General features: G+C 39.9%; 2 protein-coding genes across 2 annotated transcripts in view; one reads left to right on the top strand and one right to left on the bottom strand.

The window, feature by feature from the left end:
- Nucleotides 1-555: 555 nt before the first annotated feature.
- plekho2 (pleckstrin homology domain containing, family O member 2) lies at nucleotides 556-10,937 on the bottom strand (the record flags this gene model as incomplete). Its single annotated transcript, XM_080843518.1, has 6 exons — nucleotides 10,848-10,937; nucleotides 5,259-5,408; nucleotides 4,859-4,981; nucleotides 3,082-3,186; nucleotides 2,856-2,954; nucleotides 556-2,109 (listed from the first exon to the last, which is right to left on the bottom strand). The coding sequence occupies exons 1-6, from the start codon at nucleotides 10,854-10,856 to the stop codon at nucleotides 556-558; spliced, it is 2,040 nt and encodes a 679-aa protein (XP_080699644.1). The 5' UTR covers nucleotides 10,857-10,937.
- Nucleotides 10,938-17,792: 6,855 nt separating this feature from the next.
- The window catches only part of pcsk6 (proprotein convertase subtilisin/kexin type 6), a gene marked incomplete at its 5' end in the record, with an annotated part of 31,440 nt that continues 23,786 nt past the window's right edge, over nucleotides 17,793-25,446 (top strand). The window contains 5 exons of the mRNA XM_080843226.1: nucleotides 17,793-17,951; nucleotides 19,027-19,131; nucleotides 19,942-20,052; nucleotides 22,057-22,200; nucleotides 22,781-22,857. Of these exons, the coding sequence (XP_080699352.1) occupies nucleotides 17,793-17,951; nucleotides 19,027-19,131; nucleotides 19,942-20,052; nucleotides 22,057-22,200; nucleotides 22,781-22,857 (596 nt within the window). The remainder of the gene's footprint in view (nucleotides 17,952-19,026; nucleotides 19,132-19,941; nucleotides 20,053-22,056; nucleotides 22,201-22,780; nucleotides 22,858-25,446) is intronic.

The following is a 25,446-nucleotide window of genomic DNA, read 5'->3' as shown; positions in this document are numbered from 1 at the left end:
AAAAGTAAAACTAGGGTGCACTTGGTGCTTTGTTTTTGTGGGGTGTCATTGCAAAGACGTACCTGGAGTTAACCCATGGTCAAAGTAGTCCTATCTTTGAAACGAAAATAATTGTGCAGGCGAACTACTTCATTTATGTGTACATTTCTCATTTCTGTTTTTGATTAGCGTCCACTGTACTGTTGAAGTGAAGCGAACAGTACGTTTACAGGACCGAGGGACACACTGAAATTTTTGTGTGTGGAATCATTGAGTTTGAGGATCAACAGGTGGCTGCTGAAGCAGTCCATGGAGAAACCTGAAATTCCCTTTTAAAGGTTCAATTCCTTATGAAATACACGGAAAATGTTGGATAGATGAGTGATTTGATATCAGTATGTTACAAACATTAAATAATATAAAATATTTTGTTTTCAAGCCATTATCCTTAGTACAAAGATAGAAATACTAGCAAAGTGATGGACTTAAAATTGCACTTGATCACAAGCAAAACACTTGCATAAAATTGGATACTAAGCAAGAATAGCCACAAGCCAAACAGCTGCTTAAGAAGCATCACCAGCTCTTTCGCTTGCTCTCCTTGTCTGGGGCCTTTTTCTCTTTGAAACTCTTGGCCACACTTAAGATCTCTTCAGCTTTCCTGAGCTTCTCCATGGCTGAGGCTAGCAGCACCTCTGCTGTTAGTTCACCCTGATGATTCTTCTCTGCTGTCTGCTTATCTGATATTGTATGCAGAAGTTCTCCTGTGTTTTTAAGCGCCACAGTCACTTCACTCTGCAAATCCTTCATGTCACTTTCTACACTTTCATCAGAACACTCTGCCAGAAGGTCTCCCATGGAAATAGACTTCATCTTTGATTTGAATTTAAGGGGTACAAGAGGGCGTGGGGACATAATTTGAGGTTTGCTTCGCACAATAGACTCCAGGGCAGAGTCACGTCCAAAGCTTCCCTCTTGAGTGGTGTTGTGAGTCTCGACATTGGTGGAGGGATCTTCACTGTTGCTCTGTGTTTGTGCGTTTGATGAATCGGTCTCCTCAGCCTCACTGCTGTCCCCATCAAGTTTAGTCTGACTGCCCAGCAGCCCAGTGGTGGATGTTGTGGTGGCGTCTCCATTCTCTGATTCCTCTGCTGAGTGCTGTCCGCTATCTATAGATTTATCTTCCTCCTGCTCTACCTTTCCAACAGATAGATCACAAGGCTCAACGCTCTGTCCTGAGACGGTCGAAGGTGGAACCACCTCGGCCAAGGGCTCAGGCGAGATTGAGGGAGTATTAGTTTCAGTCTCAGCCAAGTCAGAGAGAAGCTTAGATGAAGAGCTTTCATTATCTTCACCTTTCTTAGCCTCACTAGGCTCTTCGTCATCTTCTGATTTGACAGGACACTTCATCGATTTCTTCTTAGGAGGGGCAGGTGGGCCAGAGCTTTTTTTTAATGGCTCTGGGGTGGACTGTGTTTCTTCAGGCACTTCTTTCGCTTCTGCTTCTGAGGATGTTTCAACAAGAGGTGCACCCCACATTACAACTGAAGGCTTCAGGACCTTTTTTGGAATAACATTGTCCATATTTGTAGGCTGGTCTTGTTCATTGTGTTGAATGGCCTCAGTTATTTCCTTGGTTTTATCTTCAGTCTCCTCCTTGTCTTTGACACCTGATTCTCCCTCTGGGGTCTCCTTGGCCTCAGTTCCACCCACAAGAGCAGGCTTCATCTCTTTAGATGGAGGTTTGGGGGGTTTGAGGTCTTTGTCTACGGAGGTTGAATCAGAGGACAAATCATCCTGAAGGCTGCAGGGCTTGCATGGAGTGGGTGGTGCTCCTGTGTCAACCCCACTGTCCGATGTCGTCTCCCCATGAGTTTCTTCTTCTGATGGGGAAACCGGTTTATTCTGCTTGGACGGAGGCATTGGGGGCTTGAAAACCTTCTTCTGGGGGGTAGGTTCTTCATTCGTGGACTCATCCTGAGTGGGGTCACTGGTAGCTGTTGACACCGCATCTGTCTGGACACCTTTTGGGGTACTATCCTCAGTGTTGACATGGTGCGTTCCATTAGGCCTACTGTCAGTAGTATCTAAATCCAGTCTCAGAATTCCATCAGATGCTTCATTTGCAACCTGTATCAAATGAAAGATTACCACAGTAAGATTGGATACTAACTGACCCACCGCACAGGCACATTAACATAGGGGAATGCAAGACCAGTGGTCAGCCTGACACACAACCTGCTGTCCGCAGCAGTTGAACGCTTTAAATATTTTAGGCTATAGGATGCCAACCATCCCATATGATACAGGATCATACCATAAGGGAGGAAACATGGTTGCTTTTGTCATGTATTGAATTCATACACAAGACAATTTCTTCCAAACTGTAGAGTTCTACTAACCTGGTGTTGCCAGACACACGTTCACTGCATTTTACTGCGTTCATTGAGGTCTGGAAATACATCCATAAGGATGTTTCCAACAATTGGCATTGACTGTTGACTAGACTGAAATATAAGCAACTTGATCTGCTTTTTTTAGCAATCGCCACTGTAGTGTTGAAACAGAACTGCGAAACACAGTGCTTTTTTAAGACACTATCATCGCTCTGAACTCAGGTTATAGTTGAGTAAGTGCTCTCACATTTGTTTGTTGCACATCGCCATTTTCCTGGAGCACGGAAAGAGGAGATATTTTGAGCAATATTGACAAAAGACCCTACTGTAAATAATGGCTAGTGTGACTAGTGTAAATGAATCAGTCAAAACAATTAGCCTTTATAGTAAAGTCTAAGCCTGCAGTTATCAGTTAAGGACTGCGGTCAAACAGTTGAGAAGGCTGAAAACCACTGGTATAGACAGAACACATCTACTAACTTCCTTCATGTGTATCCTCGTTGGTGGTCTCCTGCCACGGTTTCCTTTGGGCCTTGAGCGTGTCACATGCTCTAAAGAACAGCCTTCATCTATCTTAACCTTATGAAGCAAAACAAAATCAACAGGTCAGTATGTTTCCACTTATTGACCAAATCCACAGGTCAGTATGTTTTAACGTATTGCCAATGGGTTACGTATATGGGGATGGATTATGGGTAGGTGTTACCTCATCAAAGATTTTATTTTTTGCTCTGTTGATGCCATCACTAAATGCTTTGATCCAAGCCTCCTTGTCTTCTTGGCTTTGGGCCTGTAATTTTACATCTTGGACCTAGAAATCATGAGACTATCACTTGTGGAGAATGGTTCTGTTAAGTATCACAAGATATCCTTTAGTCAAATCTGGAAATACATTTTACACAACTTTGATTCTTCGGTACATTTCTTAGATTTTTTAAAAAATGGTCTAGCATTATTCACTGCATATACACTAAATAAAATCATGCTTGGATATTGCCTGGATCTAAGGTGGCCCAAAATATGCAGTATAGCTGACCTAGGGAAATTGTGAATTGCTGGTTACAGAGCTCAGGCAGCAGGTCAAGAGGCTTTTCGCTCTGGCTTAATACTGAAACACTGACTTTAGAAAAATAAACCAACACCAGGAGTGCTTTGCAAAACAAAAAAAATACAGGCCGGAAAATCCAGCACAAAAAAATAACAAACGGGAACATCCTGTAATAGTTTATACAAGATGTACTTATTTGAATCCTGTCCAATAATGGTGCCTCATATTTGAGCCTATGTGACATTGAAGAAGAATATACAGACGAACTGTGTTCCGGAAATGAATGGATCCAAATTAATTAACTCTTTCCCCTCTATTCTCCACTCTGATATTCAGAGCTGTTCTATAATTTGTGACACGTGCCAGCAAGTGAAGTGACAGTAGGAAAGTTATTCTGGCACACTAAACACATACGGCACCACATAATCCAGTTTTTCCCAAACAAAAGTACAGTTTGAGAAGTATGTCCCTTTAAAATCTGTAGGCAGCGGTGTCTGACTCATTCTCCTGGCTGGTCACTGCATTAAGGAGAGGGGAAAAAGTGACAGGCAGGGAGGCGCTGGAGGAGCTTTTAACACACTGCCTTTTAGAGACAGCTTTCTAACATCTGCTTGGGTCTGTGGACTGCGCCAGAGATATAATTTCATCATCTGTTCACAATACGCAATAGTTCCCCACTTTGGCATCTTTTAGCTTTCACTAGTCTCAATAATCTTTCTACTGGCATTATCTACCCTGAAAGTATTGCATTTCGGGTAGCACCCTGAATTGTTCTGTGGGTATTCATAGATATTCATAGATATGACTCGGACTTTCAACCACTTATTTAGATACATTTGTAATATGTTTGACAGTGGTTTAGTTAAACGCACAATGCACACTTCATAAGTACTTGTGTGATTGAAAATCCTGCTATAAACTAGTCAGTTTAAGGTCACCTAAAATATAAAAATTCCTGTTTATATTTTAAAAGTACGATTTCACAAACAGAAAATGTATGTACTATGTATAGCCATTTCCCATTATTGTGACCTGAAAAAAAGGATCCTTAAGCTGTGATACTGTTACAGGATTATGTCCATTCAAGTTCCCCTTTTTCAGGGCACTTAAGCAGTAACAATGTGTTTACGACCTTCCTCATAGGGGAGAAATACAAACTACCCCTAACACACCCGACACCTGACTTGACCACCAGTTGAGTGCAGTTTGTAAGGCTTTCTTTACCGATGACTTATCTTTACCAACACAGCATGACTGTTTACATGTTGTTTAGCAAACAAAAAAGCAGAACTAAGTGAAAGCTTAACCAAGATTCATATCAAGTTGAGATTCATTTTCGTATTCAAGTTAAGATTCAGATTCATATTGTAGTTAGGATTCAGATTAATATCAGGTTAAAATACAGATTCATATTCAAGTTAACATTTATCATTACCTTATTTGCACATTTCGAGGATCTTATCAATATCAGTCTGTTTTTCTTCTTGAATCCACCTCGCAATTCATGGCATTTATCATACTTTTCCAGGTCCAACCTCTCTATACAGTTCTTCAAGTCCTGTGTCAAAAAATGTCATGGTCTTGTATTATAATACTTATAGTTCCTATAAAATTTTGTCAAACACAAAGCACCCTCACAAAGTAATTCCCATTAATCTCAGACATAAACTAGACATACTTTACAAGGTAAACTAAACATACTTTCACACTCATTTATTTAACATTCATTTATTGATTTAATTTCTTTCAATTGGTAACTATTCTTGTCAATTCACTCTTCGCCAGTCATCGTTCACACGTTATCATCTACAGATCCCGTTGGTCATGCTTCATACCTCATGTTCATACACTACAATCTCTGTGTGCTCCAGCTGTATGTAGCGGTCCCTGTAGGTCCCAAAGATCTTCCCAGATGATTTCTTCAACCAGCCGGCTTTGCCTGCCAACTTGACCTCTTTAGGCTTGGCTGTGTCCTCTTTCCCTCCCTACCATGGACAGACAGTGGAGGAAAATAATCAATGTTACACCAGGGACAGATGCTTAATTTTAAGGCAACGGTAGGTGGCGCTTCAATACTGATTCCATGACACAGTCTGAAGTTATTATACTGAAATAACCACTAAGTTAAGCTCTTTGACTTAGTAGAGTGTTGAAACTTTGTGTGCTACTGGCATATATCCAAAATGCCCTGGTACTGTGGTAATGCTATGCTACCAATGCTCTAGTAGTGACAGTTCACCTAAGCAATGGGTTTGTGACTTATCAACACTAGCTGTTAAAGCAACAGTAAAGAGGTTTGGTCTAAAACTAGCAAACTAATTAACTAAAAGGCATGCAAAAACTTTGCAAACCCCTACAACAGCACACTTGGCACTGATAAAACCTTGCTAGCATGTTAACTGGTGTCGTTTGTCTATATATTTGACAATCTCATGCTGTGAAGGCTTTTCATTCTGAGGGGTAGTCCATCCTGGACCACAGAACTACATAGTGCATAGCCTGGGTGACTGGGGAGAGTGACAGCTGTGTATGTATCTTTCACTTGACCATACGCCATCAAAATGAATTTAAAGATGATGCCCAAACATATTAGTTTCATATACTGTAATAACAGAACTCAAAAAGTTGACTCAACTCAAAACTCGAAAAAGGACGATGTTGGCTGAAAAGGTGTTCAGGTTTCACAACACCATCTTATTAACTCTCCCTTACAACATGAAATAGAAAACCATAAAAGTGTTTAGTTATGAAATTACGATAAATAAGTGAATGAAGAGACTCATAATAGTGCTCAATGAGTAGAATTTCCGCAGGATAGCTTTTTAAAGACCCGTCTATTTAGTTTTTTTCCACTTGTACGCTATTAGCAAGGACAGGGCCTGGCATTCAAACTGGAAGTGCTTTGACTGCAGAAGAGAGGAAAGGCCGAGAAAAACAGGAGTTCTCTGCAGCCACAAAGGGCAGGTACTGTCCAGGAAACTGGTCACACAGACCTGAACTCACAACACCGCATTGTCTATGGCAAGAGAGGGAAGCTCTTATTGGCCTTTTGTTACTCCCATGACTAACCACAGAGGGGGAAAAAAAATTGGAACAGTGCACATAAAACACAAGAGCACTGTGCCAGAAATGTTGGGTGGGGTGGAAAGCTCTGTGTATGTCACAGAACAACAGAGAGCAGAGGCATAGGACAGATGGTACAATCCACACCATTAAAGTCGTTCTAAACGTAAAACATGTGTTTTGTCATTCTTTAGTCCCTTTGAGGAACTTTATTTTAGTATTCTAGGTGCAGAGTTTGCCACTGCAGTGTGGTATTGTTCATAGTCCTTAGGCAAAAATGCCTCTCTGAAAGGAGTTGCTGAGCTTTAGATGCTGAGCATCAGGTAGCATCTAATGTCTGTCCCATCAAAAACAATGAGACTATCGTGCTCCTATTATGTAAATAATAAAATTGAGACCTCATATAAATTGAGACCTCCGACCGTACTGCATAGTGTCTATAGATGTCAATTCTAGATCGAATTCATGATCAACTAACGTGGTATCATACGATGCAAGTGTGGTGTAAGTAAATGTGAAAAGAAATACTTAACTAATTAACATTAAACCGGTTATGTTATGTTATAGGCATATGTTATGTATCAGTTATCTGCATGTTACATTGTAGGGTGACCAACATTTAGACACCCAGCATGCTTGAATGTAAAATGTAGCTTACCAGGGCAGAATCAACACATTCAAAGAAGAAAACCTTGCTGTTTGACATGAAACAGTTAAATATACAGAGTTGAGAAGTGGTGGGTATATTTGGGTGAGAGGAACAGCCCACATCAGACCACTTATTAGAAGACACTGTGTGTGCTTTAAGGGTTGTTTTGAATTTGGACATTCATAAAATCCGGCTTTTGAGAGGGAAAAGGATAGACAGTTTAAATATACTTCAGTTAACACACTTCAAATGATGAGTTACACAATCCGTTTAAAATAAAACTTGTTTTACATTCATATCAATGTTTGTTTTACACCATGAACCACAGAGGTTCATATGATGAGTTTTTGGTCTTGGATATGTCCTGCCCTGATATTGGACCATGCACGATGTGAAAGTCATTGTTTTCTTGTGATCAACATAGTTACAATACACCAGGGACAATACACTAAACAATAAAAGACAACGAAATATAATAAAATATATCTACATATAAGGTACACTAAATTACATGTATCCTGATAAGCACAAGTTGGTTTAAGCATGCAGCACCACCAGTCATCACTATAAAAGCGTAAATCATGACTAGTGGACCAGTGGCCACTGACCACTGATGACATAATCCAGAAAATCTAGTGTGCTTGACACTTCTTATCTATGGTTGACACACAAAATGACAATGCATGCATATTTTGTTAAAAAGCATGCTTAGAATTTAACTGACTCGTTAACTGTCTCTGTTCAAGAAGTGCTGAGCGAAAATGTTTTGTGGTGTTTCCATACAACTACCAGCCAATGATCAGCACAAAGAGAAATCTCTTATCAACTGTCAGCATGACCAACAGCCACGAACAATTTAAGATTCTACCACCTTCATTTTAACTGCTGGGATAATATGAACATTCTCAGCAACATCAGGGGAATTTATGGGTGAGGCACGCCTTATTAAACATGTGGTATACATTCTGTATAGTATCTTTCAATCAGGAACTGGCTGCATCTGGCAAAAATTGTGGACTGACCTGCATGGCCTGAACTCTGTGAGGAGTTAAATTCAAATCATCTGCGTTCACATGATCTTGCCTCTAATAGTGTTTCAGACGAAAAGATGTTAGAGGCTCCTCACCAGTCCCACCCAAAGTTGTTCAAATACATGTAGGAGAGGGAAGAGAATCTCACTGAAGCGGGAGGAGCCTGAAGACTTGGGGAATAAATCTACAGGATTTAAGACACACTCCCCCCGAGCCACAAGGGAGGACAATACTTAGAGGGGGCGATTGTTTTGCGCTGATCTTTGCAAGTCATTCCCGTCACATGTGAAAGGGCCAGGCAGAGTATGAATGTGTGTATCATTGTCAGCCTTGCGCTTCTGCAAAAAAAAAAAAGCCGTCCTATTCACAAGCTGAAGGAAATGACCAAGTGGATAGTTCAGATGTCAGACCATGCACACTCTCACTCTCACCCCAACTCTCTCTCACACACAATTTCAACAGCTAGGCATTTAGCCATAATGTGGGTGCCTAAACTAAGTAACATGATTTCAGCACAATGATTTCAGCACAATGCTGTGCACAAACAAAACCCACATCAACTAGCCCACATGATAAACTCAGTGGGGCATCTAGATCTTTATCTCCTAGGAATACTTTTTTATTAATTAATTTGTATTAAATTGTATTGAATATTTCTTTTCACTTCCAACCCACATGTTGCTATGCGATTCAAATATACAACAAGGCAACCTTACACTTTACTGAGTTTCAGGAAGCGTTTACCAAATACAGGAAGTAAAAAGCAGAAGACAGTAGGCCTAATTGATGGAGGATGATGTCAAAGTGTTTCTTAAACACGTAAACCCATAAACCATTCCACTAAATAATAAATGGCTTGAGGGATTCGCATCATCACTCATACGGTCCAGTGACGTGCGGTGAAGTCAGTACGAGGGTAGGCACTGAGTTATGAAAGCCAGATTACCTTATTTATTGTTTAGGCTAATAGGCTACGTGACAACAGTAGGTACAAGTGCGGCACACAGGCACGGTCGATCGATATATATAAAAAAAATCCAATCACGATAACATATCGTACTCTCAGTCTCGCACACGCACGCACACACCAGTTAATGTCCATCATCAGAATGCAACCATCTTTATCCGCACAGCGGCCAATTATGTATGTCAGTCAGCAGCAACACACACTGCTCAATTGAATATGAAAGCAAATGGCTTGCAGTCGGCATTAATTCAACCCCACACTTATCATTTCAAAATTAAGCTCAAAATAGTTTCTAACTCACCTGACTAGCACAGCCACAATGCCAATCTTTTTTGTCATACCAGTCCGTTTGAAAACGACAATTTTTGGTCCCTTTTTCTGCAGAAGTTCATTTAGTGTTGGAATAGGCCTCCCTCTTGCTAGTTACTCCTTTTTTTCTATTAAAGTCGAGTTTAGAGAAATGTCTAAGTTCCACAATATCGGTAGATACCGCTGTTGTCATTTTTACTTTGATTTTCGCGGGGATTACGCTTAGCTGGTGTAATGACGTCAGCTGCGCAAATGTCCAGTAATATCTCAATTTTAATTGGTCCATGTTTGATACGTAACGTAGATGATTACTGGCATAACATATTTACGTGCAAAGGCACAGTAGAGTTGTGCCTTTCGACGTACATATTAAATAATACAGAATCTAAGTGCGCATGCGCGATATTACTTTTTGGTTGCCGTTCAAAATGAATGGACAGTAAAGGCACTGCTTATTCTACCGGTTTTTTGTATTTGTTTATGCGTAACTGATACAATTGTCATCGTAACGTCTAAACAATTGGAATAACGTATGTATTGCATATATAAATCACAAGAATACTCGGTACAAATACAAATACAAGTTTATTAAATAAAATGATTTAATAAACATTTTTACGTTTGAATTTTGGCAGGGTAGGCAGTGCCTACCTTGCCTACCCTGACTGCACGTCACTGATACGGTCCTATACCATATGTAGCCTACCTTGCTAAGGTATAGGGACGAAGTAAAACCTTACTGATAACCTCAACTTAGTAAATAACCAAACGTATTTATGCTATAGCCTATTCTGAACAATCTGCAACAAGTGAAAGGTCTACACACAAAGATGTATGAGCCTGCCCATTACAGCGGTTGACAAGGATGCATCTGCCCTCGGCTGCATAGTGATCGTATCACCTTCATCAGTAGCCTAAACACGACTGCATCCTTAGATGGGTGGGTTGACAGGTTAACACTTTTTCAAGAGACAGTGACTGTTAACTTAGGCTAACGTTATACAACACAAAATTGTAAGATAACCTCGGTTATGTGTCGTATTTTAAGATGGATCCGATAATTAATAATTTAACCTTTTGCAGTGAAATGTGCAGCCTGATAGCCAAATAACTTTTTTTTTAACCAAGAAACTGTTGCAGGCCTAGCCCACTCAGTCGATTATATGCCTTTACACAAGTTATTTTAAGTGTATTTCAATAGCCTAGTGTTTTTAAACGTTACTTTTTGAAACGCTTGCTAAAACAAGAAAACAAAGTGACGCTGGAATACATCGAATCCATAAGTGTTATAGCCAACTGAGTGATTTAGACAGCAGTTCATGAAACGAGAATAATGAAGTTGCAATGACATCAACGAGTCTTATAGAAAGACATCACGCCCAGACCAAGGAGGCATAATACTCACATCTTCCATGATAAAAAACTAAGATCCGTTATGTGTAGACAAAAACACTCGACGTATATCTTATCGTGGGTGGAACGTTCTTAATTCGCTTCCTTTCGGTAACAACCATCTAAAATGTAACATGTCGTGATTATTTAGAAATGAGGAACTGTGGCACATAGACATAGGTCAGAACTGTTTCTTCTTTACTCTTTTTCCTCTTTCGGCAATGCTACGAACCAAGTTTGAAAAAAAGTTTGGTTTCCGGTAAGTCCCCGAAAGCCTCCGCCACGGTCAAGAGACATCAGAATTTCATTAGCAGAGAATCTTGCATGGTTGGGCTGGATCCACTTTAAACTGATGCAATTGCTTGCTTTTGGCGTTAACAAATTGGCGAAAAGGGAATTAGGATCATAGCAATGTCTGTTGCTTAAATATATCTTAAACTAACTTTAGACTTGTTTTGCTTTTAATCGCATTTTCTCTTAATACGTAAACTTTCCACAATAAAGGTTATTATTAATCATGTGGATGGATGTGGGGGCGCGTAGATAATCTGATTTCATCATTTCTCACAGAGGCACAAATATGGTGGTATCTTGGAAGAGGCATACTATGGCCAGATTCGTGATGTATTCTACACACACACACACATACTCACACGCATGCACACCACAAGCACACCACACGCACACTTTGAATGCAATGAGTATGAGTAAATATGACAAGGCTACTTCGTATTGAAGGTGATTACTACCTTAAATGGGATGTTGTTGACACTTTTGCTGTAGGGTGTGGCGGGACAGTGGGTTCTGAAGCTGGCCAGTGAGAAGTGAGACAAGTGTACTTCCCTTTGAAAAAGAAACGTCACACATTTGTATACGCATAGCTACTGAGCAATATAGCTACTATAGCAATGAGAACCATGTTATGTGGTTGGGCCCTTCTCTATGTACAGTGACTGTGACCATGAAACCACATTAAAGTGCCAAATAAATTCAATATTTTCAACCACCAACGAAACATTTCTGCTAAACTATCTATGCTTAGTAATGCAAAATCAGTTGGTTAGAATATTAAATATTAATGTTATCTTTCATGTCCTCACATGATCATAGCTGTGGTTATCAATGTTATTTTATGAACAGCATGACAATCTTCTCTCAATTCTACACAAATAGAGGTCAGTAACTAGGCTATTAGTTTTGCGTGTGACTTTTGTAATGAAAATGGTGAGGCAGCCCGCAAACTAAATATAACCTTTTAGCATATGCATAAAAACACGTAGGCTGTGGTCTGCGGTTAGTTGAACATAGTTAGCCCTGCATTGTTAGTTGCTAATTTGGTCTTGTTAAAGTACTGCCTCTGCACAACACATCGCAAGCTTAACACTATAGTTACATTTGACGGGGCTCAGTGCAGGAATGCATGCAGGCGTTTTACTTTCTGTTAAAGGATGAAATAATTGCAATGCAGTCCAGTGCAATGCAGTATTTATTTGTCACATGATCATAGAATGATGCTTACACATGTTCAATGTTTTACTGTAATGATATTGCAGAAGCGCAGTGCTGACTAAATGAATAATATATTGTGTTCATTCAATATCCTGTGCTGTATGGGCTGCCTAAAAAAAATTAAGAGTATACCCACTTCTCCAGAGACCACTACATCACTGACAAGGCCCACACCCCTACAGAAGAGAGACTTCCCTCAACACTGTGCCAGCAAATATAAACTTCAGCACCACCCACTGGAAGTTTTCTGAAAGTGAGTAAAAACAATTATGTAAATCCATGTGACAGGATCTATGTTTTAATTAATTTTGATAAAAATACTAAATCCAATATTTGAAGTATTACGCTGATTGACTTCTGTTTTGGACAGCACCAGTAGTGCTTTATTGTAATGTTACAGTAGTTAAGTAGTCTTAAATATGAGCTTGAGAAGAAAGTGACTTGAAGAAAATCTATAAAAGGGACACATCAGTATCAAACATAAAAAACAGACCATCAAAGCCCAAATTGAACATTCAGAGTGATTTAGAAGGGACATCACCTCAGAAAATCCAATGAGGTAACTTAAGTGCTTATGTGCTAGGACATAGGTATTTTGAAGTTTGATCTCCTTGCCATGACATGTAAATAATCTTCCTTCACACATTAGCTTGTTTGTTAATTACAGCAGTCCAGTTATCAGTTTGTAACCATGGTGACATACCTAACTGCAGGGGAAAGAGATGATTAGAAAGGTACCTCAGAAGCGAAGTGCAATAGAATATTACCAAGACATTTATAAGATTACATGCATGCTGCTGGTCAACATTTTGAGTAGTGAATGTAATTTAATTATAGATGTTTTGATTACACTGATTGTAGTTCAATATAATGGACAGTATAATTATATAAAATGTTCTGAGTTATGTCGAATGTGCATGTTAAGGTTTATACACAGCGAGAGATTCACATATGTACAAATCCCAATCTCCTGCTTGCCAAAAATAAAATGTTGAATGTTTGTTGAATCACTTTTTTGTTTTCCTGTCTTGTGCTCCAATCAATTTACCCATAAGAACCTTGCTCTCATCTTTTTTTAAGAAAAGTTCCTTTTTGAAAAGCATTGTTCCCAAAAGAAATTCTGCTGCTTATCACCAAATCAGAGACAGGCGCCATTGAGATGCTCAGAGTAGCTCTTGCTGGCAGGCCCTATAATTGCACTGTCATACAGGTGATGGGGTGTGTGGGCTACAGAATCAATCAAATAAGCGCATCAAATGGGAATCAGTGAGTGCCTCCGGCACGCCTGACAACCTGATCTGAACTTATATTGGGCTGGGACACAACCTGTCTGTTTAATGTGTGTGCGTGTGGTTATGTACATGCATAACTGATGATAGCATGCTTGCACTGCCATAATATCAGTCAGTGTTGGTACAAGATGCATGAAGATGCATGCAAAATAACATGCTGTATAGCAAATTGAATAGCATTTGATTCTAAGAAACCTTATATTGTAACTCTCCCTATGCATCATACTGGGCAGAAAACACAAGCAATTTCCTTATACAAAGACAGTTGTGAAATTCCATTGCATTGCCACAGTATATAGTCATGATTCTTAGCTAGTTACACCCTGCAATTGTAAATGTACATAGTGAATGCCAAACACATAGCATGTTAATTCCTGTTACACAGTACTAAAATTCTCGTTTTGATCTGTACGCAAATGTTATGCTTCACCACTAAATTAACCTTCTACAAATTGTATATTTGTCTCTTCTGGTTAAAAGTGAATTAAATGAGTTAAGTGAGTTCTCTTTTGGTTAAAAGTGAGTTAAGTGAGTTATCTTCTGGTTAAGGGAGCCCGCTTTTATTTGCACTGTATTTTCCTGCTGCAGGTGTGACAGGCTTATCCCCGCTAGCAGGGAGGACAGCCCCATTTTAAATCTCCATTACAAACATAAATAGACTTATGCAAATGAGCCACTGAACAAATGTAGGTGTCACAGGAAAGTGGGATTTTGAGCTCCTGGAGCCACATTCTCTTCAGCTGCTTGCTCAAAGCAGATATGTTTTGTGTACAACGTGCCACTTGTGTCGCACATGCCTGAGGTGTCCTTGAGGTGTCAAGAGGAGATTTAATCTTGTATTTTGTGATGGTGGTGTTATGCACTCTCAGCTTCATGCTGAAGCCTTTGACATAAAACAATTTGAAGTCTGAGACTGCTGAAATTGTGGTGTGCACTGATATTGTGTGTTTTTTTTCTCCCTCTCTTGAGAAAACATGTCCCTCGTGGTTGCTGAATTCAAAAAGCTGTGGTGTAAATCAAGGAGCTTAGGGTGTCTGTTCCACTCAGACAGCTTCAGGCCTTCTGTGTGCTTGAGCTTTTTTTTCTGCCTGGGTTCCTATGGCGACCTCCAAGCAACCCCTCTGAGCCTCTTTCAAGCCAACAGATTTTGTCCACATTTAGGTTTCTCAAAAGCCTCTCTGTTTCCCCGCTGCCTGTTTGTACCACTGCCTAGTCTGGCCACAAACAAGCAAAGAGAAGGTCTTAAGAGAAATGTAATCCTGAAAATGCTATGCCATCTTGGCTGTGGGGTTCTTCCCGTACACCCTCTGTATGGCACTTACCTCGCTATGGCGCACTTACTGCATTCCACCACATTTCGGTACAAATACAAATTAAGTTAGACTGAACTAAAGACTGGGAAGATGGGTTTATTTCAGGACAACTGGCAGTTTGACAGAAAGGACTCTTATTTCCAAATGTTGCTCTATTACAAACATTGATTGACCTTGCACATTGCTTGCTTATTGATTTTTTCTTCTAGTGCAGGAGAGTTAATTATCTTGTAGAAAGCCCTCCTGTGCCACTGTGGGCTGGATGGCTGATGTGTCTTTAAAGTGCACTAATCTTTATGTCATAGAATGTATGGTGTCAAAGGAGGCTCTGTTTTAATTTGCTATCACTCCAACCAACCGTGGATGTTTAAATAAACTTCTGGTTCAACTGATGAAGTTTGGGTCAGAATAAAAAGGACACATTAAAGGTCATTATAGACTCTTCATCATGTGTTCACTTTCCAGCATAAGGACACAGGTCAAAGTTCATTATAAAGACCAATGTCATGTCAAAGCAAATGTGCCAGTGTGACAAGCAAATTACATAAAAAACAAGCCTCTTGAAATGTCAAGCAAACAAGCCTCTTGATAGTGTAGGAGTGAAAGGGAGATGACGCAAAACAAACAAGCCTAATGTCACATAAAGTAGAATAAACTACAGAGGCTGGTAAACGGCCCAATGACTGCACTCACCAAAGAATCATGCAAACAGCAGATGGCAGCACTACCCTTTAACTTTACACTGCAGACTACCAGTTTCAACACATAAGACATAAGAAACTTTGTTATCATTATACAGCTGTGCAAGACCCTGAATTCCCTGAATTTAAACAATTACAACAACGAAAGAGTCTAACCCTACAAATAAACAATACATAATACAAAGAAAGAAAGAATTCAGTGAGTGCTTGTACTCCAGTGTGTGGGTGGTGTAGTGTTTCTGCTCTATTTCTTCTGTTTCTGCTCCTGTGATGCAGTACGTCAGTGTAGTAGTTTACATGTTCTACGGTAAGGTTGGCCATAGTATAAAGGTAATTACGGTATCTGTATGAGCCACTCCACTAACTGTATACCGGCATTGGAGTTCTAAGTAAACGGCAAATAGACGTACCTTCTTTCTGTCTCGTGTACCCTTTCTTCACCTACAAATACTACAGTCAGGATGCTCTCCACTGTGCACTGGTCAAAGTTCACCAGAAGGTTCTGCAGCTGTTGGGTTCTCCTCAGCTTCCTTAGAATGTAGAGGCGTTGTTGTGCCATCACAATGACAATGGAGGTGTATGGCCCAGTAGTCCTCAGTGATGTGAAATTTAGACATTTCAAAAGGGAGATTTGCTCCCCTGCCTCACTGTCACTGAACACTGGAATAAGATCTGCTCTTCTTGTCTTCCTTCTTCTTCTTCTTCTTCAAGTAACATTTCTCTCATTTATAAATCTTTGACTGACACTTGACTGAGGATGGATACAACATTATAATCATTAACCTTGATGCACCTATTTGCTTTATGCTTCACTGTAGTGGGAAAACTCTCCCAGAGTATCATTTCCTCAGGTTTTTCCAGTTTTCCAGTTCAGAGACTATGGCTGTGTTTTTTCTTCTGTTTGTTTGTCTTTTTAGATGGACCTTTTCTTTTGAAAATCTGGTCAAGAAGACACAGCTTGTGACAAGTTGCAACATATACTTTTCCAAACCAAACCAAACTAAACATTTTTGGTTAATGTTTGGCAGTTGAAGCAGCTGGGATTTATAATATGGTATAAGAAAATGCTATGACTAAGTGATGATTAACTCACAAGCACAAACATGTGAAGAGAGCCAAAAGGGCAAAAAGATATTGCATGACATATTTTATAATACGAAGGTTTACAAGCATCACTAAAGGGTGTGATATTTTGGGGGAAATAATGCTTCAGGGCATAATTATTTGCATAAAGTCAGTCATGAGAGGCATCTTTGGTCGTTTATACTCTGTAATCGTGAATCCCTGCATGACTAGATAAAAATTACAAGGCAAATGTGACTAGGAAGGCAAACACAATCATGTCCTTTTGTGCAATCATATGGATCTGTTTGGAAATGTAACAGTGAAGAACTTGTTGTCAGTTGACCTAATGTGATTTAATTCTTCAATCCAGTCTTGTACCTTCATAGCACGTGGAGAGCCACAATTAAGTGAACATTTGGGTATTATAAGTGCTACAGGAGATTTTTGACAAATGTGTACATTTCTCTCTCTCTCTCTCTCTCTCTCTCTCTCTCTCTCTCTCTCTCTCTCTCTCTCTCTGTATGTGTTAGTGAGTGCATTGTGGACTCAATACAGTTCAGAAGTGTGCTGTATTATCTACCACTGTCAGTGAGCCGACTGCTACAATCTACTGTGAAATTCTCTCGCACGGATCTGTCTGTCAGCACGCTCGTGTTACCGTAACCGTGCCCACCGGCCCGTAAAGAGATGCACTGTACGTCGCTACGTCAAATCTGGTATCACTCTCTTTGATGTCCGGATTATCCACAATTGCCAGCCGCAGTTACCTCCACTTTGAACTGCCACTTTCCGAGTCAACATGCGACCTGCTATTGAACGAAGACACGCTGTGGAACTGTGGATTAGATAGTCACTTCTTTTAACTTTTTAACACTTTGATGCTCAACATTTTATCCAGTGGGTGAATGAAAGGATTTTGGAAATCCTAAAGACAGATGGATCTCGATCTGACAACGTGATTCTAGATATCTTGCGTAGAGTGAATATTGGCGACTGCCTACACCTCGTTGATCTCGAATTGTTAAATGCAATTGTTTCCACGGAACGTCAGAGCAAGATCATAAAGCCGATCGACAATATGTTTTTGTTTTTTACTTGGGTTTTGTCAACTTTTGTTGTCAGTCATACATCGCACTCTCGAAGCGTGTATACAAATCAGTGGGCTGTGCGGATTACAGGGGGACTCGAAGAGGCAGATAAACTTGCTTCAAAATATGGTTACAGGAATTTGGGACAGGTACATTTCAAATTAATGTCGTTTTTCAGATTCATGATGCTATCTGTAAAGCCAGATTGTTCATAGATTTCTCGTCTGATAGCCCAAAAGGTTTGTGAACAACTGAGTGGCTACATTGTCATTAATGATCTGAGATTGGCTGCATTTGTGTTGTTGGGACATTGTGCACTTTGATCGGAGAGCAATACATAGTCATGAGACTTTTCAGATAGGCCCCATTTTTAACGAAGATATTTAATTACACTGGTAAGATTACTCCAATGCATGCGGTAGTTCATGTGTTGTGCGGGTAAAGTATTTGAAAAAGCTCTAAAATGTCAAGCATAATTCGATTGTTGAATGTCTAAATAATTAGTAATGAGATGTGTACCAATAAGGTTGAAGAGGTGAGGTGTAGGAGATGGTCATCCTTAAGTCTGAGCTACCACGGCAGTAATTGGCCTTCTAATAATGTCACTCCAGTGGTACTTACGTTAATGATCTTTTGGCTGAGATGCACAGTTGTTAATGATGCCAGCCTTGGTCCCATTTGTGATCTTCACACTTGCCATCGCCAAGTCAGTCTTCATGGTGGATTTTTGACAAGTCAAACCTCCTTTATATTCAGTTTGAAGGGCTGTGTTCCTTCATCATCCATTTTTCAAACTTTAACCAAAATAAACTGTAAACTGATGATCCACTGTAGCTAGTCTAGATTCCTTTCTATTCATGTTCATATTCAAAAGTATTTCTGCACTGTTTGTCGACAGCAGTCAGATTGCATTGTTACATTTATTTTGTCATCTGCATTTCAGCAATAACGTTCTGTGAGTCAAAACCACGGCCACCCCTCACACCATTGAGTCGATGGTTAACTAAAAAATGATTTAATTATGTCCTAGTTGCTTTGTGAATGCTGATTTAAAGTTTGGACAAGTTTGTGCATTTGTGGACTGTACATATGCACAGGATGCTCCCATTGTTTCTTTGAATGTTCTTATCATGTTCTACGGAAGTCTTCAGAATACATTTTCATTGTGATCTGTAAAACTGTGTTGTGATGGTGTTCGGTTAAATCCTCTCTTGTGTTCCTTAGATTGGGGGACTGGAAAATCATTATCACTTTCACCATAGTAAAGTGGTGCGAAGATCAGCTTTTGCCACTAAAGGAACCCACAGTTTTATCCACATGGACTCAAAGGTGAGCAATCTGCCTCAACACTGGGGGGAACACTACTGGAAATCTAATTTACCTCTACAATATCTGATTGCTGTTCATGTCCTGGTGTAATGCTCATACTTTTGTTTATTATCATGACACGTTGATTTTCTAGAAGCCTCATTTGACAGAGCATCCAAGCATTCAGAGCCAGGCTGTTTCCTGAGCCTGCAAACTTGGCTCTCTTGCTGAGGTTATCTCGCTCAGACAGACTAGGTCTCTAGAGGAATAAAACCAGGAGCTGGGGTCTACAGTAAGTCTGCTGTGGAGGCACCGCGATCATATCATGCCCCCAGCCATGTGTACAAATGGAGTGGTGTGACAAATACGAAGCAACCCATTTTATCAGTGCGAGGACAGCATTGATTTGTTGAACCTGGCTTAATGCACTGGCGAACCTGACAGGAGCATGGTTGCCATGTCCACAGAAAGTCATGTTACTGTTTCAAAGGGGGATAATAAGACATTCCTATAGTGGGTGACATAGATCCTTACCTTAAGGTGTGAAAATCCTTTCTCATCGACACCTTGCAATAATACATGCAAATTATATTTTCAGTAGGTGTCCTATTCCCTGTAAGTAAGAAACATATTTCCACATGCTAGAGTAGCATCTTAAAGATATTAGAAGATTGAACGTAAAATTCAATCAAAATCCGCATTTTGGTCCACAGGGATTGCAGTTCCGTAAACTGAGCAGATATGCTGTGGTGAGGGTGATGAGACGAAACCATTTGTTTCCCACCCCACCAAGGTGACCTCCCCGAATGACAGTGATTTGTGCTCTTCCAGGTCGAGTGGGCTCAACAGCAGGTGGTCAAGTCACGAGTGAAACGATATGCCAGGAATGACCCCAACTTTGTCCATTTTAATGACCCAAAGTGGTCTAACATGTGGTACATCGTAAGTAAATGCTCAGAATCTCTTTTGTTTCCTCTGCCTTTTAGTCAGTGCAGTAGTACAATCCTGTTGCATATTCTTGCTGCATGCACCACCAGGGCGTTGCTCCAGCTGTGTGGATTTTAGTTCTTAGAAAGTCAGATAACACACAGCCCAGGGGAGCTAGATATCAGCCAAAATATCATGCATATAATTTAAACAAAACATAACAATATTGTTTTTAAATTTTAGATTTGTATTCCCTGCTTGCAATGTATGTGTGTGTGTGTAGTAGTTGTGAATAATGGTTAACATGCTAATGAACATCAATTGTGCTGACAGATATTTAACAACTTAATTAGTGTTAAAATAAGAGGATTTTGTGTGTACTAATGTGTGAAATTGTCTTGTCTGTGGCTGTTTTTAAGATGAGCCTTAACTCAGCACCATGATGGTTTAAACCCCTATTCAAGGGGTTTCAATTATGAAATTAGTCAACTTTGAAAGTAGTCAAAACATTAGCCAGTATTAGTGTTTTGTTGTGTAATAGGACAGTGTATTTAAGAATCAACTCATGGGAAGGGTTGTACATGTATATTTAAGTTAACTTGAGAGGGGTAGCTACACCTGTTGAGAGACAGTAGTCACTGCATTATAAAAAGCTAAAACTGGTACTGGCTGACTGGTATTACACATACATCATTTGCCAAAGCTACTTATTGTATTCCTTCTGTGCTCAACATTTATTTGCTGCTCTCAGTTGCACCAGGGATTCCAAACACATAATTAAATCATTTAAAATGGTTAGCTTCACACTGAATATAATTAATCCCTTCCCAACGATGAGAGATATGGCTTCAGTTGCAGAGATGCAGATTTTCATCATGGTCTGAAGTTATTTATTTTGGGCTAAGACAGTTCATGCATTTGTATCACATTTAAGGGTCAATGATTTCATTTTAAAGGAGATGTACTTGAGGGAAGTACAAGGGATTGGCACTGAAAGTATTTGGTACCCCAGGGCCTTCGTCACAGTACACATGTGGTATATTTGATTTGCCTATGAACTGTCAAAACATCAGAAGCACGTGATTTTATGTCTGTTTGTATCTTCAAAACATAATTATTGGTATCAAAGGCATGCATTTTTGTTTTAGTTCATGCCATAGTTTATTGGTAGCTTAAATGGCAGCTTTGGACCTTTTGTGTTATCTCGGCTTCCAGGCTTTCTTACAGAATTCCAGACTCCAGATTATTGTGGATACACATGGCTGCCTAGCCCACTTTTTGAGTAACTCTACAGTTGACACTTTACCATTTTTTTTTAAAGGAAGGGTAAAATACATACTTCAGAATGTCTTTTGCCAATAGCATATTTTGCCCATGCACTCAGAGTTGTGTAGTATGTGTGATGGCTTTTATAGCACTGAGTTGGACACATCTGTACACAGTTTTATCTACTCCTAAACTGAAGTGATGGTTTTATATCTTAGATTTACTGTAGGAATCAAAGCAAGAATTCAGAAAAGTTCTCAGAATCGTTTCTAGTTCTCGTCTCCGTTCTGTTAGTGCTGCACTTTTAAGGTAAAATATTTATTTAAAATAATATTGAACTTTAAACTTAAATAATTCACAAAGGGATGCTTCTTTTATTCCTTCTTACCAAGCATCTTGTGAAGCCAAAGTAACTTTTGATCAAGCATGATTGATCAAGACATGTATTCAGATGGATTGGGCAAACCTGATCCTCCTTCTGAACTGCATCCTCTCACAGAAAATGAGGTAGAATTCAAGGACACAGACAAAGACACACACACACACACACACACACACACACACACACACACATAGTGTTGAAGTATGATTTTCTTTTTTTCATTTTAATTCACAGGTTTATACCCTTCGATTGAGTGACAAGCTGATTGTTCTAGAAGGTCACATAGCAATAAAGGCTGGGCAGAATGAGAAAATATCTTCTCTCACTTTCTTGCTAAAGCTGACATTGACGCTGTCCTTCTCATCCATCAGCACTGCACCGAAAAAAACAGCCGCTGCCGCTCCGAAATGAACATCCTGTCAGCCTGGCAAAGGGGCTACACTGGTAAAAATGTAGTTGTCACCATCCTGGATGATGGGATTGAGAGGAACCACCCGGATTTGGCCCAAAACTATGTGAGTCTGCCAACTCTTTGACCTTCTTTTGTCTGACTATATACCATACAATGCATGTGAAAAAAAAACATCTCTCTGTGCTTTCCTGTAAAGCTGGGTATTATAGGACATAACCTTTCCGTAAATAAATTTCATTCCTCACCCTGACATCCAGTATTAGAGCGTGTTATGGCTGCTGTTGGCTGCAATTTATCACACCTTGTAATAGAACAAAGGAAGCTAGATGGCAGAAAGGTGAAGAAATAGGAGTATGGCAGTATTCTGATAGCAGTATTCTGAATTATTTTATGGCAACGACAGTACTAGCGTTCTGATTGGCTAATGGTCAATGTAGTAGTAGTCATGCCGCGTATTGACCTCCTCGCCTGTCTCCCGGTCTGATACGGATCATTATTGCCCTCTGACGCCATCTTCAAAATGAGCGATATTGATAGACATCAACAGCCATGAGGAAATTCAGATGCAGCGAAAATGTGTTATTGAAAGTGATGATGAAGACTAGACTACTATAGTTTGAATCACTTGTGTTGTTACTTTACTGTAAATTGGATTTGTATTGTCCTCCCTTGCTGAATTCCAGGACCAACTAGCAAGCTATGATGTCAATGGGAATGACCACGACCCTACTCCTCGCTATGATTCCAGCAATGAAAACAAGTAAGTGTATTTTTCATGAAGGAATTTATTTCACAGCTAGAGACATCAACACCACAGACGGCTTAATACATGGGATGTTTTTATGATTAAGAAAACAGCTTAGTAGACGCCTACACATTCATTGGAAAAATTGAAAATTGAATCTGGTGCAGTTATGATTTAATTCGGCTTTTAGAAGCAGTGCCCTTTTGACTTGTTACCTAATGAGAGGGTTTTGAATTTTGACAAAAGCCCATGAATGTTAATTGAACAGCTTTGTGTCTTTGTGTTCAAATTATGCAAATTGTGTTTATTACAGATAACTGACACTTTGTGTATGAAGAAAAAGTCTGCTGATTTTAACATCTGTTTGAATGTGCCCCTTGTTGGTGTTTTTTATGATTTGTCTTCAGAACAGCACTCCAGGGGAAAGTGTCAAACCTCAGAAAAAAACAGTTATTATTCACAGTCATGACCATAGAAGCCAAACAACAGCCTTAGTTAAAAAACAAAACAATGAATTTCTCTTTCAAAGAATCTTGCATCTTGTGCAGATGGTTATCACTGGTTTAATAACACAAGAAAATCGTTTAAAAGAGAACCAGTGAAGTCACCATGTGCTCCTGTTAGATGTGCTCCTGCTGATGTGCCTGGCCTGGGGTTGGTCTGGGCGTTTAATATTCTCTTCCACCTTCCATTCAGTCTCCTCTCGTTAGCATACAGCTAATAGAAGCCAATGGGATGCCAGGTTTTTTTAACTGCTGTGTGGGGGCTGCCATGGACCACACATTATTTTTTTTAGCTAACTAACCAGTAGCACAGTGGGGTAGCTGGACACCCTTAGCTGGGTTGAAGTGGATGCATGGAGTGATGGTCTTTAAAGTCCCCTATTGCCTTATGCTCTTTATTCTGATTCAGGCCCATGTAAGCTCCTTAAATTAGACCAGTTATGGGTGAACATGTTTTTCAAAAAATCGGCTTGCGTCTTGGTGCAGGGGATGAAGTTGCCTACTTTCACTGACGATGCATCTCTGACATTGAAGGGTACAGAGAAGGGGTTTTGTATTTTGTTAAGAGCATACTTGCATGTTTGTTATTCTACTCTAGCTGTACATCTCCGTGGATGTGGTCGCTTTGCATGTTGTGATAAGCTGGACCATGAGGAGGGTTACATCCGCCCCTGCATATTCATCATCATGTAGGAAGATATATCCATGGGCAGCTGTCAGTGTTAGAAATGAACTTCCCTGGATTTGCATTTCAGGGGATTTTTAATTTTCTACTGTATAAAGTTGTTGATGGACATGCAATGTATTTATGTACTCATTCATTGCATTTGATTTAGTCTCAGTGGATTAATTTAAATTTGTTGAAATGATTGCCAACTCTAGACTCTATAATGTTTAAATATGTAAATGTTACTAACTCCACTCTCATATGCTTAGCGGACAGAAATCAATCCTATTAGACCATGGGCCAGACAACATATTACTACCATCTGAGGGGGCAAAACTTTACCTATACTAAGTTGTTTGTAGGACTGATATACGTATATTAATATATGATAAGTTAACCCTTGCACAAAAGCAGCTTTTTATATTTTTGGGCTATATTACAGTTTTCACTGATCGCACATGTGCTAATATCATCTTAACAGTTATATAATTTTGGTCATTAACTCAATTTTTTGTAAATTATTCATATAACTCAAATTTTGCAACTATTGGAAAACATTACGTTTGATTTTGCTTAAGGTTAAACTATACAGCCATTTAAGCCTTTGTCACGCATTTTTTTCATCGGTCTGCCCTTCCTTAAGGGCTCTTTTCCACATCCTGCTCCCTATTCCGTAATGGAGACTCACTGCCTTTATTAGCCAGGACGGGGTCCTCTCATTCTGCCACTGGTGAATGTGATCTACTTCATTTGCCTAGTACGTACACTCTTAGAAAAAAGGGTTCATGTGGGTGCTTTATCGAACCATGGGGCTTAGCTAAGGAGACCTTTTGCCTAAAAAAGGTTGCTATTTCATATACGCGAGGGTTATGTGGTCGAGCGCCGACAGCTTCACATGAGTGATGTCTTGGCTCTTCCCCATGGCCATGGATCTCTGTGCAACACCAATAAAGCTGCTGTAGCGAGAGAGCTTGAGAAAAGCGTTGCCCCGGTAGACGTTATCCCAGAACCATCAACAACCATCATCGATGGGATGAGCTTGGTGTAGCAGATGAAAGGGGATGACAAGACTTTCACACAGCTGGCAGAATCAGCCCCAGCCAAGGTCCTCCATGATGGAGCCAAGAAACATCTCATTGATGTTGTCTATGATGTCTACAAAGAGACATTCATAGAAGACACGGAAAGAGCCAACAGAGGTCCAGACCTAGGCATTCAGTTCAAGAACATAGCACCCGGTCACAACATCTAACAATTGAGGAAACTGCTCTGCAGTTCTTCCATCAAAGCAAGTCTAATCAAATTGTCGGTCGATGAATGGAAGGGACCCACAGAGAAAAACGCCAGAACAAGGTGTTGAATGTCACATGTGATGAACTCTGCTTCAAACTCAACAAAGAACTAATGGAGGAGGTAACAGAACTCAAATCTTCC

This window comes from Sprattus sprattus (assembly GCF_963457725.1).
Source record: "Sprattus sprattus genome assembly, chromosome: 8".
Taxonomy (NCBI): Eukaryota; Metazoa; Chordata; class Actinopteri; order Clupeiformes; family Clupeidae; genus Sprattus; species Sprattus sprattus.
This window is presented reverse-complemented; position numbering and strand designations above follow the sequence as displayed.